The sequence below is a fragment of the Falco biarmicus genome, chromosome 6 (assembly GCF_023638135.1).
Source record: "Falco biarmicus isolate bFalBia1 chromosome 6, bFalBia1.pri, whole genome shotgun sequence".
Classification (NCBI taxonomy): Eukaryota; Metazoa; Chordata; class Aves; order Falconiformes; family Falconidae; genus Falco; species Falco biarmicus.
The window spans coordinates 51,757,371-51,772,400 of NC_079293.1; the positions used below are offsets into that span (position 1 = coordinate 51,757,371).

The following is a 15,030-nucleotide window of genomic DNA, read 5'->3' on the forward strand; positions in this document are numbered from 1 at the left end:
TGCGTTCAGCAAAGTGCCTGCAACGGCGCGGGGTTCCCCAGGTGGGGCTGCTCCGGGCTCTCCTCTCCCCCCCTCCGCCTGTCCCCCTCTCCCTTTCCTCCTTTTGGCGCTACCCAGGGCGCTCCAGCCCCCCTCCCACGCTTCCTCCCCCCCAGTCTCCACTTCGGGGAGAGAAAGCCGCGCTCTTTCCTGTCTCCCGGCCGCGGGGCAGCGCCGCCGCGGGCTCCCCGGGCTCCCCCCGCTCCCTCCCCCCCCCCCCCCCCCCCCCCCCCCCGCCGCCGGGGCCGCTCCGCACATGGGCGCCGCGCGGGGCTCCCCCTCCGCCCAGGCGGCGGCGGCGGCTCCCCCCGGGCCGCGGAGCGCGTAGCCCGGCCGCCCTCCCGCTCCGATTCATTTGTTGTTGTTAATTCTGCCTCCCTCCCTCTCTCTCCTCTTCCCGAACTTTTGTCACCGCGGCCGCTGCGCGGATGCAGGCTTCCCGCGGCGGGGACGCCTAGCTTCTCCCCCCGCGCCCCGCCGCCGTGCCCTGCGCTGCCCTCCGTCCCCCAGCCGCGATGCCGTTCCCCCTGCGGACCCTGGAGCCGCTGAAGCTGTGCAGGTTGGAGGAGGCCGGCGGGGACGGCGCGGAGCGGGGCGGCCCGGCGCCGGGGGACCACGGCGGGGCGGCGGAGGGGGGCGGCGGGCGCCGCCGCGGCGCTGTACCGCTCTTCGGGGCGCTGGAGCAGGTCAGCTCGTACGCGCTGGTGTCGCTGCTGATGCAGCTCTCCGACCTCTCCCGCTGCGCCGGCGACATCTTCGGCGGGATCCTCAGCGAGGCGGACTCCCTCTGCCACCGCAACGCCCGGCTCCAGCGCCGCCTCGGCGCCCTGGAGGCGCTCCTCGCCCGCCTCGACCACCGCAAAGTCAAGATCCGTGAGTGCGACCCTTCCCCACGGCGGCGGGCCCGGGGCGGCTGGGAGGGGGGCGGGCTGGGGGGCACCCGCCCGGCGGCGGGGCCGTCTGCGCGCCAGGCTTGGCTTTATTGATTCCTTTAAAAAAGAAAAGGAGGGAAGCCCGACGCCGCGCTCTCGCCCTCCCCCTCCCCGCGTCCAGGTGCCGGCCGGCGGCCGCGGCTCCTGCCGGGGTCCCGCCGGTGCAGCCGGCTGCAGCGCGGGCCGCCCGCCCCCCTCCCGGTGACCCGCCCCGGCTCCGTCCCCGCGGCTCCGGCGTCGGCTGCCGCCCGGGCAGGGAGGTGCCAACGTCGGGGGCCGGGAGCCGCTGGTGTTCCCCAGTGCCGCTGTCTGGTCTGGCAGAAGTCTCAGTTCACCGGGGAGGGGGCGCCTGCAGCGGAGCGGCGGGGGGCGGGCGGGCCGGTTTTCGCGGGGGGATAGCGCGGTAATGCGGGGGCGGGCTGGGGGGGGTTGTTGGGGTGTTTGTGCCGGCTTTGCGCCAGAAGTCGGGTCAGCCGTGATTCTGACAGTTCAGCCCACATGCCTGGTTAATTCTTTTGCATGTGCACGGGAAGACCTCAGTAAACAGAAACCTGGGTACGCTTTGCAGCTGGCTTTGTGTCTGTCGGTTCTCCTGAGCTGCTGCTCAGTCCGCAGAGCTGAGCTCAAGTTTGTGGTTTCGGCTTCATACGGAGGCAGGAGCAGCGACATCCAGGTTCGGCCTCTGATTCCCAAGCAGTGGCTGCACGGGGAGGTCCTTGTTAAATTTCTTTCTGAGCCTGTAAAGCGGCCCTCGGAAGCGACTAATTGTACAGCCACACAGAGCTACAGGAAAAGTTTTTTTCTGAGCTTGGCCCAACTTTGGAGAAGGGGTCCCGTAAAAATTCTATCTGCTACATGCGGTTTCGTTTGTGTGTGTCTCGCTCTCCGCAGACAAAGTGAAAAAGATGGTTTGCAACATCAGCTTAGGTTTCAACTGTTGCAACTTCTGTGGCAGCTGTAGAAGGTGTAAGCCTGGCCTAAACAGAGTTGCTGCTCGTGGACCACCAACAGTTTTCTTTTGAATGGAAGCGGAAAGCCTGCCTTGCGTATGGCATACTTATGAGCAAAATTGGTCAGGAGGGCCTTTCACAGATACGATCCAGAGTATGAACCTTGTGTGGGTAGCACCTATTTCATTACAGAATTATTCTTTATGGTATACTTCAGTATATGGTCCTTCCAAAGGAGGAAACAGTCACCTTACCGAACAGCTGTAAGTGTTAGGCTGAAGTTGTGGGATAACTTTTTTGGGTGCTTTGTAACTGCTTGACAAACTTCAGGAGTTTTTCTTCCTCACCAAGACAGGTATATCCTTTTCTGCCAATATAGTTATGTCAGTTTGGCATGGCATGGTGCAGTCAGACTTGAAATGAGAGTGTTTTGTTATAGGGCATACCTGCAGTATGGTGGTATTGATGCACTGATAGGAAGCAGTATTTATTAATCTGTTTTAAATAGGGACCTAATTAATACCCTATGCTGATGCAACACATCTGAAGGGAAGGGTGAAGTGAGTCGAGTGCTGCAGAGTGCAAGCCCTGAATTTTACACGTGTCAGATACTTAGTTACTGTATTCTGTCTTGGTCATCCTCTTGCACAAGTTATATATTTATTAATATTTTTTTTAAATTACAACTCAGGTCTTTGAGCTAAGCCTGTTATTGTTTTTAATTTGTTGATCTTTGTGCTTGTCATTGCATTTCCTGAAACTGGACACAGTTCTTATGTTTGGCTTTCTCCATTTGGTCTTAAATTATTTGGTAAGTGGCATCTCTGCTGTCAAATTTAATTTTGCTACTTAACAGCTGCATTGTTGTGGCTAATATCTACTTTTTAAAGATCTTGTTTATTAAAGTCAATGAGAATTAATGGTGATTTCTTTCAGATTTTTTTTTTCATTAAATACAACCTTTTCGTAAAGGAAGGTTGTCTTACTTGCCTTTCGGTTGCAAGGAATTGATGTGTAGGCTAAGCATATTGACATGAAGTTGCACATAAAGACATGTCAATTCTCCTACATGCTTTCTACATACTGTAATCTGGCCAAGGAGATTGGGTGGGATGTTCAGTTGTAGTTAGCATCATGAATGTCTCTATAATGCAAGCTGTCAAGGCTTGTCAGCAAGTTTAACCCTGTTCTGGCATTAAAGGGAAATCTCTGCAAGACAAAGAGAACGGTTTAATAATGCTGGCTTTGTTTGGAGACTTTTCCTTCCAGTTTCTGCAGATACAGAAGCTTCATGGAAGAAGCTTTTTGCTGGTGTGGGACTGTAAGAACAGCAAGGATTGTAAACAAATCTAATTGCTCTCCCATTTACTAGATTCTTATTTGCTCATAAACCTTTTTTTTTTTTTTTTTTTTTGTGAGGAAAACACTGTAAACTACTGCTGTCTCTTGCGGTGCACAGGCCGATGCAGCATGACGCTGTATCAGATGACTTAGGTGTTTTGCTCTGGCTTTTAGGACGAGGGGGTAGATTGTATACCTGCGTTTCAGATCATGGGCAATTTCTACTCAAATAAATTTTGTTCTCTTTGTGGGGCCCAGACAGTATTTTGCTTTTGGAACCCAAGGTCCCAGTGTGACCTTTGTGATCCCAACATGACTTTATATAGGAAGGACCAGAAGAGTACAAGCAAACTTCAAATCTAGGTCACAACCGCTTCTTGGGGAAGTAGCTGCAAACTGGCAGCTGATACAAGCTATGGTACATTTGTCCCTGGTGCTTGGGAAAGTGTGTACTTTGAAACGGTATTGTCATTTTGTTTCAAAGTAAAGTTTCCACGCAGTATCTTTGGGATAGCAGCAGTCCATTAGTTTTTGCTCCTCGCTGAGCATGGGTGGGGGCTTGAGGGAGGGAAAGCAGGTAGAACAAAGCTCTTTGTCTTCACTTAGTCATTCTTTACAGTCATGGGCTGCGCTTGCTTGTCTGACTGTATGCTGTGTCCTTGTGTGTGTAGGGTCCATATGCTCTTGATATACATTTTGGAGTATCAATAGGTAAATGTGTTATGAATGATCTCTGCTGTTTCTCTTCTGTTCTATACTCTTTGGTATCCTGTAGCAAATCCATTAGTTCAAGTGTATCCTTTGTGGCACCACATGCGGAAGAACTCTCTTGTGTGGCAGACTGGTTAAGGATGTGCTGCACTGCAGTAGGTGCTACCTCTCTGCAGCCTGTACTGGGGGAAAAATTCCTCAGCTGTCAAGAGTGGCTGGAGTCCTGCCATGGCCTTCAGCTGGGAGGCCGGCTTTCCAAAGATTTTGTATTGGTGTGCCACATGCACTCAGAGAGTTTTTATTTCATGTCTGCTTCAGGGTATTGAAGGTAGCTTATACTTGTATGTGACTTTTAGTGATGGTTGTTTTTTTGAGGGTTCACCACTGATGTTGAGCTTCACTGGAATGGTTCAGCTCTCTCCAGTTTGGTTTGGCTTTCTTACATGTCCCATTCAGGGTGGCAGAGAAGCTTCTGTTTATGTCCTCCAACTGAGAAACTTGTGCCTGACTATTTAAGTACAAGGATATTTTTCAGGCCATTTAGTAAAATACTTTCCTGACATGTATTTGAGCTTTGCATGATGAGCAAGGTGTTGTGCCATAAGGGACATCAAAATATGAGACTTGTCCCTATGGGGCTGATGACTGGTTTATAACACATGGCGGTGGGAGGCCCTAATGGCTCAAGGTGGCTCATAGAATTCAAGAGTAGTATGCAGTACTTGTGACCTTAGTTTAACTGCACTAGCCACGTCTAGAGAATTAATTAATTCAGTACTTTTTTTAACAGTCTTTCATCAGGCTTTCATTAAGCTTATGTGATTGCTGTTTTGCGTGGTGTATTGTTATGTGTTTCCAGCATCCAGCTGCTGTAATGTGTTTTACACCATGGAACTTGCCTAACAGCTTTCCATCTTCTAGCAGTGTGCATCTGTAGCTGTGACCTAGCATTAGGTGATGTTGTTTTCATCACTTTCGGTTCTTAAATGTCAGGGTGGGTGAGGACAAGTGCCTCTTTGAAGTGATCAGAGCTCATCAAAAGGCATACGATGGCAGCAGCAGAGAAATCTTGCATGAATTACAAGGCCAGCTCTTGGGAAACCCTGTGAGGCCTTAAACAGTCACTTTCTGTAGGACATGAAGGTGGACATTTTTTCCATTAAAATTTGTCTTCTACCATCTGCAGATACTCATGCAAAATTAATATTGCTGTTCTTTTCTGTGACTCCTAATGGTCTGACAGACTGGAAGGCTGGTCCTTCCATCTTCTATGCTATTTATTTTTAGTCTTTATGTAGAGATGTTTTGAGAGAAATGCTGGGAGGTTAACCTAATGACAACTTCTGGTTCAGTTTCTCCACTAGTAGGATGGGGTTTGGCCAGTTGTACCTCCTATTCTAAGAAGAAGAAACTGGTCCTGTGGGCGGGAGGAAATGCTACCTCCTAATTAGTGTTGTTTAAAATCCCTCAGTGTTTGGTTTTAAAGGCACAGCATAATCATTTGATGTTCATGCAGAAGGTGTATATACATATGTATGTATTTTTTCCCAAGTTTAAGCACATTAATGCAAGAGAGCGGGGGGGGATGGGGAGTATGGCTTTCTATTTGTCTGCATGATGGAAGGACAATCCAGTTTACACTTCATCTCCTGCTATTTTGTTTAGTAAGTATTTTCCACTCTTTGTGTGCAAGGCAGTACTGGAGCACATTTCCTGCTTTAGCCGAACAGGAAGCTTTATTCAGCTTATTCCTAGGGAAACCCCTCCTCCATCCACAGCCACCAAAAGTGAGCAGTATTCGAGACAGTATCAGCAGTAAGCGGAGGATGAACGGGCTGGCTGACCTTCTGGACTTTCTGTAGCTTCTGGTGTAACAATAGAGCGTACAAGACATTGGTCATCTTGTAATAACAAGAAGAAACCTTCCTTAGAAAAAGGTTTAGGGAAAAAAACAACCCAAACCAAACAAAGCTCATACCCTCCCAGAAGAGAAAAAACAAAACCCACACCACAACCAAAAAACCCAAACCAGCCACCAAAACCGTGGTGAGCTGTTGAGGAAGCTTAGGTGAGAAAGGACTGACTCTCAGGTGAAAAATTCTCTTCTAACGCTATCTGTGAGCTACAGTTTGGCTATGATACTCTGCAGATGCTTGAGGTGACCGTGCACAATGGTACTCTCTCTGTTGCTGTGTAATATGAACATTCAGCAGAAAGGTCAAACCATGTTAAACAGTTATTTGCTAAGTTCCCCTTGGAGGAAAAAAAAAATTTACTTTATTGTAATTATTCAGATTGTTGCTCAGAAGCATTATAACTCTTAATTATCTGTGGAAATTCAACCTGATTCAAAGGAGATTTCATCTGAAATAAGCAGGAAGAAAGTCTGAGTTAGAGAAAGATTTCCCATGGGGACGGTGGGCCAAGTCGCTGTCCTGCTGAGTGGCAAAGCTCCAGCTGAATTCAGTTTGATGAGGGTTTGGCTCGCTGTTTTGAAAACAGTTGACACTCCTTGGCTGAAATGTGGAGCTGCTTTGTACATTGCTCAGAACCTATTATACACCACCTATGAACATTTATTTCTGTAGATCTTACGATTGGCTTGATCATTCAGGAAAATGGTGTTTAGGAGAGGTAGTTAATGAATTAAACATACTTGTATTTAGTTGTTTTTAATTAGGATCTATTTTGAAGGCTCCTAGATATTTTAGGGTAACATAAAATGTCCTCAGAAGTTTCTCTTCCTATTAGTATTGGCACAGTCTCAGCTTGGTTGAGTGCGAGCTAGTAATCTTGGTCTTGTGGGCTTCTCGCCTAAGCTGCTAATACAAAGTTGCTGCAGAAGAGGCATTTTTTGGGTGAACCTATTAACAAACATAAAACAACACAGTGGAAAGCCACTGAAATTCCTCAAAACCTCAGTCCTGGAATTTAAACCAGCCTCTAATCAGTGGAGAGTCAGATGAGGCTTTCAAGGAGGATGGGGAGCAGATTATCCCACACGTACTTAGTGATTCCTGTACCTTCCTCCAAAGCGTTTGGTGCTGGCTGCCATCAGCCATGGGATACCATGCTGAACACTGCCAAGGCCAGATTTCCTATGGTAATTCTTGGCCTTTTTCTGTATTTCTGGGTGAAGGAAGGGCAATTTCCCTTTCCTCATCTTTCTTTTTTCCCCTGCACGTTCAAATAAATAATACAATAAATGAGGGCATGTGCTTTGGTTCCTGTTATCAGGAGCGCTAGTGCAGCACAAACAGAGAGGGAGATTGAGAAATAGAAGGCATTAAAAAATGCACATTGAAGGCTTGGCAATTATGCAAAGTCCCAGTTTCTTTTGTAGTCGTAAACTAGCTGTCAGCAGGCAAGATCAAAGCTGTCCACCCTAACAGTTAACAAGATCAATTAAACATGGTAATTAAATGTTGTTCTGGGCTGTAGGTTGGATAGGAAACCTGCTGGTTGGATGGCAGTCTCCAGAGAGCCTGGATGACACGCCACTTAAGAGACTAGAAAAAAAATCTTTCTACCTGTGGGTTAAGCACAGATTAATGTGGGTGGACTTTGCAAGTTGTTTGTATTTATATCATACCATGTTTTAGTTGGGCAGGGCTTCTTCTGGCTTCAGGCTGTCATGTTCATTTTTCTTTGTCATTTGTGAATTATGGTGGTTTAAGTTAGGTTGTTTTTATTTATTTATTTATTGCCTCCCTTGTCCTTTAATCAGCATTGTGCATATAAGATTTTGCTGCCCTTTGAGAGTTATGAGTGGTTAGAATATGAGTGTTTAAGGTCCTGGTGGATGTGGTTGGGCTTATGTCACTGTGCAACCTGGAGGCAGGGTAGTTACACCTGCAGAGAGAGGCAGTGCCGAGGAACTGCTTTGCCATAACTCCTCTTGGTAATTTTCCTGTTGGAGATACTGGTCTACACGCTTTTTAGGATAAGGCCTGATTTTTTTTTTATTATTTTTTTTTTCTCCTTCTTATCTTCGTCCTTTTCTTTAGTTGTTCAGGCTCCCCACCCCAGGTGTGCCCAGAGCTGCCTCTCCATCTCCAGTCCTGCCTGCTCTGAGGTGTGACAGTTTCAGTGTCTGCTCTGCACCTCACCACCCATGTGGTGCCTGATAAAAGTGACTTTGGGTATCTCTCCTTCCTCAGTTACAAGGCACTGTGCATGCCTGATAGGATTTTGGAGGAAGGGGGTGAGGGGGATGGGAGGCAGAGACAGGAAAGGGTAGAATTTGATGGAGCTTCTGGCTTTCTCATGACAATCCCTTTTCACCTCTCCCTTTCCTTTCATACCCCTTGGTGTTAGGCCCAGCGTAAGGCCTTCCCAGCTGGAGTTGTGGCACAATCAGTAGTGCCATAGTAATAGTCTTAATCCCGTCCAAGTGTGTCCCTTTGTTCATTTTTAATGCTCCTCTTCCAGATGCAGAGATGCCTGTTGCTTTGCTACAGGAGTATAAACCAAGAACAAAACCATTTACACCATTAGAGTGATGGAAGTAAGAGTATCCAGGTATTACTTGAAATAATAATAATTAAAAAACCACTCAAAGGAATTTGCTTTAATGTGTATCTGTGGCTGAGTTCTTACACTTTTTGAAGGACATTTTAGTAGTTCGGTAGGTTTAATTGCCCTGATCTACATGTGAGCAGCAAGTTTGTTTTAATTTGAAATTGAACATCTTGACCACCAGTAGGTCTGTTAAGTCGGTTGATTGGATATTCCTTTTACTGTAATCAGACTGTAGTCTAACTAAGCAAGTTTTGATTAATCTAAGATTGTAATTTAAAAAAATCAATTTAGCTCCTACTTTTCAGAGATTAAGACAATAACAGATGCCTCCTGAAGTAAATTGAAACTGTGGATGCTATCTGAAGAATTGAGCCACTTAATTTTTCTACTAGCAATAAATACTAATGTAAATTGTAATAGAACAATGGTAAAGTAGAGATTACAAGCATATTGAGTTACAGTGATAGTGGTGGGTTTTTTTCTCCCCCACCCCCTTGGCTGAATGTCCCAAGTGGAAAATGAAGAGACTTCTCCAGAATATTCTATATAGTAACGTATTGTACTTGAATGCTCTTCTTTCTTCTCCCAATTTTTTTTCCTTTTTAGTATCAAAATGCTGGCTACAGAAGAGCTCTCATCAACCTTTAAGTGGTGGGATAAATATTGCCCCTCACTGGCTTACGTGTTCTTCTGGTTGTTACATTGGTAAGCTTTCTCAATAGCTTGGGGTTGAGTAAGAAAGCAAGCTTAGTCTTTCTCCTGGCAACCAGACATCTGTCTTCTCTTTTCTACTTTGGCAAGTTTGGGCTTTTGGCAACAGATGGAGTTTGCTTACAGGAAGCTCAGCAGGACCTGAGAGGATTGTTTTGTGGGTTATCTTTAGTGGCACCTTTTGTTTCTGTCGTAGGGGAGGAAAGCACTCCCAAGTGAGTGGTGTTGGCTTTCCCTTCCTGTTCAATATCTAGTTGATGCTGAGTAACTGAATCTGCTCAAGTAGCTTGAAAAACCAAATGATGTTTGGTTAATGCAGTATCTTCAAATGTTAAGAAGAAAACCTCAAAGTGTTGTTAGCCACATTGTCCTTAAAAGAACTTAAAACATTTTCAATTAGGAAAAAAGAAGCTAACTACCAGGAAATGGAAACAAGCTCTTAAAAACTTATTTAAAACATTCCCTTTTTTGTTAACTGTGGTACTTGATTTTTTGATTTAGAAGAAAGATAGCACAAGCAAAGCTTAACTGATTACACAGCAAGATCCACACCCCCAACCCCATTCTGGACATGATGCAAATGAAATCCTTTTATATCACATTTTGAACAATTCTCCCCCCGCCCCCCCCCCAACATATGTACTAGACATGGAAAATGTTTCTTTGAAGAAGTCTAAGAATCGAAGAATTTCTGGAAATAATCACTCATAAGATTGAAGTATATGATAATGTGTATATGAACAGCAATGCAATGAAGTATATGGATATAGTTCCTTTATGCTATTTTGATTTGTAGTATTGGAAAGATAGAGGCCCCTATTTTGTGAACTTTAACATTTTAAACATGAAGAAAAACTTTAAGTTTGTTCTACATGTGTTATGGGAGAGAAAAAGAATTAAAATTGATAATATGGATGTTCATAATATGCTTCGGTGTGTTAGTTTGGATGCAGTTTCCTAAGACTTGCATTAAAGTGTTTCCTTCTATTAAAATAAAGGTAGGTAGTTGCTGCATGGTTACTTCTGCTAGCTTTTTTCCATAGCACGTGTATCTGATAGAAGATCAAGAGTATTATAAGGTATAAGCAAATTCAACGCTAACAGTCTGTTTGTGCGGCTGAACGCATGCTGTAGGGAGCAGGTAGGGTAGGAAATAGAAGGGCAATAATTGGGGAATAGAAAGGTTTTGTATCAATTGTGTTCAGGAGCATGATGGAAGCCAAGATACTGGGAAACTGGTATAGCAACTGATCTTTGCAGGGCCAACACCCTTCCCCATATCTCTGGCTGCTGCCCTCGCAGTAGGGAGCATGTACAGTCCTGTTGGGCAGGCTGGGACAGCCCCAGCCCTGCGGGGAACAGCCCCATGGGGGGGGGGGGGGCCCTGACCCTGTCAGGCTGCAGCTGGGCTTGGCCCAGGTTGTGCAACGAGTGCTGAAGCGGCTCTGCCTCTGTGCTTGCTGAAATCCCGGGTAGCATCATGTAGGGTTTACCTTGTCCTGGGTAGACAAGCATGATCTTAACAAGGGTGGTTGAAATGTAAATGGATTATTGCAGTTGATTATGAAATTATAGTTGCAGTTATAATTATATAATAATCATAAATTATATGGAATTGTAATCTATAATCATGATCTTCACCTTCAGGAAAGCTGGAGAAGGAGAGGTGAGTGTGAGCCAGTTCTCTTGCCCTGCCTTGTCTTGGTGGTTGGCGGTAGGACAGGGCTGCCCTTCAGCAAGTCCCCTGCGCAGACAGCGGGGAGGCTGTGCCTGCTTATCCTGAAGGAAGGTGAAACTGCCATGTTGGCCAACTTGCAATCACAAATTTCCTTAAAACATTAGAAAGCACTTATTCAGCACAGCCACAAGACAGATTTAACTCTGAATACGAGGCTGTTTGCCCCAAGAGAGTCTAGTCTTGACACATACAAGTCAAGCTGGAAGACGGCAATTTAGTTAAGCGTGGTTTAAAAAGGTCTGTTTTGAAGAACCCAAAGTTTCACAATAGTTATGGGCCTTCCTGAGGTCTAAAGGAAGAACAGGTAATTAGAAATCCACAGAGTGTTTGCCTGAGGTGCAGAATACCACAAAAACACAGAGCTCTTGGTGTTTTTTCGTAAGCCTTTGTTTGTTCCATATCTGTTAGAGACATTGTGTCTGCTTGATGGTAACAAAGACCAAAACCATCTGCAGTGCTTACTATCTTGCTTGCTCCCACTCGTTGCTGAGTTTGGCTTGAATTCTGTAATTTGTGATGTCCCCTCGGAAGAGCGTGGTATGTAACATGGGAGGGAGTGCTCTTTGAGGCATGTTGTTTTGACCCTGTTGCTCTAGCAGAGCATATTTTCCTCTCCCACCCCATTTCCCAACACACAAAATACAGTATCTTTTTCCTTACAAAACACTGTTACAGTTAGTAGCCTTGCTGACAAATTGTGAAACTTGCTGCGGTATGGAAATAGCTACAGCTTGTAAATGGTAGGGTGAGGAGTACGTAATTTAGCATTGTACGTGGGGATTATGTGCTGCAGGTTAACACATCAAATATTTAAATGATTTAAATGCATTGTGTAGCACAACTGGTAGAAAAGTGAATTAGGTCACTGTAGACAAAAGCTTGTCTTCATTTGAGCTCCTGTCAGCTTGGTGTTTGTGCTCCATTGGTTTTGCCACTAGTTATGTCTATGCACATATGGTATTCCTAATTTAGATTACTGTTAGTGGCTTATAAAAATAAAATATGAATAAACTTAATTCTGAACACAAAATAAAACATGGGTATTCTTTCTAGTAGAAGTTTGAACTTCCTGGGGAGAACCCCTGAATATCTCGCCTTTTAACAGAAATGGAAAAATGGAAAAATGACTGACAAAAAGCAGGTACTACCAAATAGCAGGCTTTGTATGCACTCTGTAGGCAAACACTGATGTGACCAGAGTCTTTCTCATCACTCAGCCTGGAAGTCCTGCGTGATACCAGTTAACACTTAGAGGGTGTTATAAAAGATGCTTGAACTGTGTGTGCCGTTTGCTGCAGTACCCGTTTTGATTTCTCCCCCTTGCCTTGGTGGCTACTGTTAAAGCTGTGACTGTGAGTTAGAGCAGAATGAAACTTTTAAAAAAAAGTTCTTGAGGCTGCTTGAGCAGTCACCAAAGATCATGGATTGAAAACTTTGCAACTGAAGGTAAACACTCTCTTCATGGTCATTGAAATCACAGAATCCCAGATGTGGGATGGCACCTCTGGAGGTCATAGAATCACAGTGTAGTTTGGGTTGGAAGGAACCTTTAAAGGTCATCAAATCCAACCCCCTGCAATGAGCAGGGACATGAACTACATCAGGGTGCTTAGAGCCCTGTCCAGCCTGACCCTGAATGTTTCCAGGGATGGGGCATCTACCACATCTCTGGGCAACCTGTTCCAGTGTTTCACCACCCTCATTATAAAAAATTTCTTCTTTATAACTAGTCTAAATCTACCGTCTTTTCATTTAAAGACATTACCCCTTGTCTTGTTGCAACAGGCCCCACTAAATCAGTTGTCCCCCATCTTTCTTATAAGTCCCCATTACGTACTGAAAGGTTGCAATAAGATCTCCTTGGAGCCTTCTCTTCTTCAGGCTGAACAACCTCAACTCTTTACAGCCTTTCTTCATATGAGAGGTGCTCCATCCCACTGATCATTTTTTGTGGCACTCCTCTGGATCTGCTCCAACAAGTTCCTGTCTTTCCTGTGCTGAGGACTCCGGCGCTGAATGTAGCACTCCAGGTGGGGTCTCATGAGAGCTGAGGGGCAGAATCACCTCTTTGTATCTGCTGGCCACGCTTCTTTTCATGCAGCACAGGACACGGTTGGCTTTCTGGGCTGCGAGCACACACTGCTGACTCGTGTCCAGCTTTGCATCCCTCAGTACGCCCAAGTCCTTCTCCACAGGGCTGCTCTCAACATCTTTATCCATCATTTGTATTGATGATGTGTCCAGCTTTTCATCCCTCTGTACGCCCAAGTTCTTCTCTGCAGGGCTGCTCTCAGTACCTTTATCCATCATCTGTATTGGTATCAGGGGTTGACCTGACCCCGGTGCAGGACCTCACATTTGACCTTGTTGAACCTCATGAAGTTCACATAGGTCGACTTCTCAGGTTTTTCCAGGTCTGTCTGGGTGACATCGCCTCCCTTAGGCATGTCAACTGTACCACGCAGCTTGGTGTTACCTGCAAATTTGCTGAGTGTGCACTTGATCCCGCTGTCTATGTCACTGATAAAGATATTAAACAATATTGCTCCCAGTATGAACCCCTGAGGGACACCACTTGTCAGTGATCTCTGTCTGGACATTGAGCTGCTGACCAGTGCCCTTTGGATGCAACCACCTAATCCAGCCCTCAACTCACAGTAGGCTCAGCTTGAGCAGGGTGTTGAGGGCTGCGTCGAAGTTGGTGTTTTGAATATCTCCGAGAACAGAGCATCCACAACCTGCCTGGGCAACCTGTTAGTGTTTGACTAACCTCATAGTAAAAAAAACCCTTTTCCTTATTTTTAAGTGGAGTTTCTTGTAATTCAGTTTGTGCTTATTGCGACTTATCAAAGCATTATTAGTGGGAACACCAATATACTCTTCCTACTGTGAGGTCATCCAAGAAGGCTGCTAATTTGTATCTAAGATGGACAACTGGATCAAGAGAACAGGGGTTCTCTGTGGCCTTAGGTCAATGCCTTAGCACATTTATCTGAAAAAGGATGGATAAGGGAAGGTGTTAGTTAATCAAGTAACAAAGCTGGCAGCCAAACATCACATTTTAAAATTTACAATTTTTTTTAGTATTATTTATTTTTACTTATAATTATTTGAGCACTACTAAACTTGCAGTGCTGCTTTGGAAGAGCTTTAATACTCTCAATAAAAATACTTGCTGTTTCTGTGGTAAGGCAAGGTAATAAACTTGATCTCAGAAAGATCAAAACTCTGTCCGGTGGAGATAGTGGAAACTGTTTCCAGTGTCTCACCTTAACAGATACTGTCGGCAATGTCTCTTACAGTGAAAAGCATTCAGTGTTTGCAGGAGGAGTCCTGAACAACCCTTCCGCATGCTTAAGAATTTCAGCAGCGGCTTCTTTTTGAAATTCTGACAAAGATTCTTGGCTAGGTTTTCGGAAACTGTGTAGGATCTAGGTTACGTTAATACAGTACCCTTTCTTTTTTTCTTTTTTTTTTTTTCTTTTTTTTCTTTTTTTTTTTTTCTTCTTGTTGATGGGAGCTTTATTAAGCACGTTAGAAAAAATACCATATAGTTCTGTTCTTCATCTTGCTTGGGGCAAGCAAGTGAACTCCAACAAGAATTATGGGAAACACCCATTTCATCATCCACAGCAGCAGTTGATCAAATGAAGTAGTCCCTTGGTATCCTGAGTTGCTGCTAATTAAACACGTTTTCTTATCTTTCCCTTTTAGGCTGACTTAATCACCAAGACTTTGTATGTGTGATGGTGCTTTAAATGAAACTTGTGATTTAAGGGCTAAATAAAGCTATTGGAGAGAAATAACTTATTTTAAATGCTTTTGTTAGACTGCAGGATTATCTGGTATTTTACATAACCTATTACACATATGGATGGCACACTATTATTGCACAGTCACTTTTTTTTTTCTGATGGAAGTTCATAAATTCTTGTTAAAGTGTCCAAATTCACATGGAGGAAGCCAAATTGGCATTCGATAAATCTATATTTAAAGCTCTTGGCAGGACTTTTCCCATATGAAAGATGTTACATGTAAGCTTTTGGCATAAAACCTTAAGAAGTTTTGAGGTAACAATTCTAAAGAC

General features: G+C 44.9%; 1 protein-coding gene across 1 annotated transcript in view; it reads left to right on the forward strand.

The window, feature by feature from the left end:
* Positions 1-316: 316 nt before the first annotated feature.
* NHSL1 (NHS like 1) overlaps positions 317-15,030 on the forward strand; it is a 182,091-nt gene continuing 167,377 nt past the window's right edge. Inside the window, 1 exon segment of the mRNA XM_056343820.1 lies at positions 317-912. Coding sequence (XP_056199795.1) covers positions 555-912 — 358 coding nt within the window. The 5' untranslated portion in view covers positions 317-554.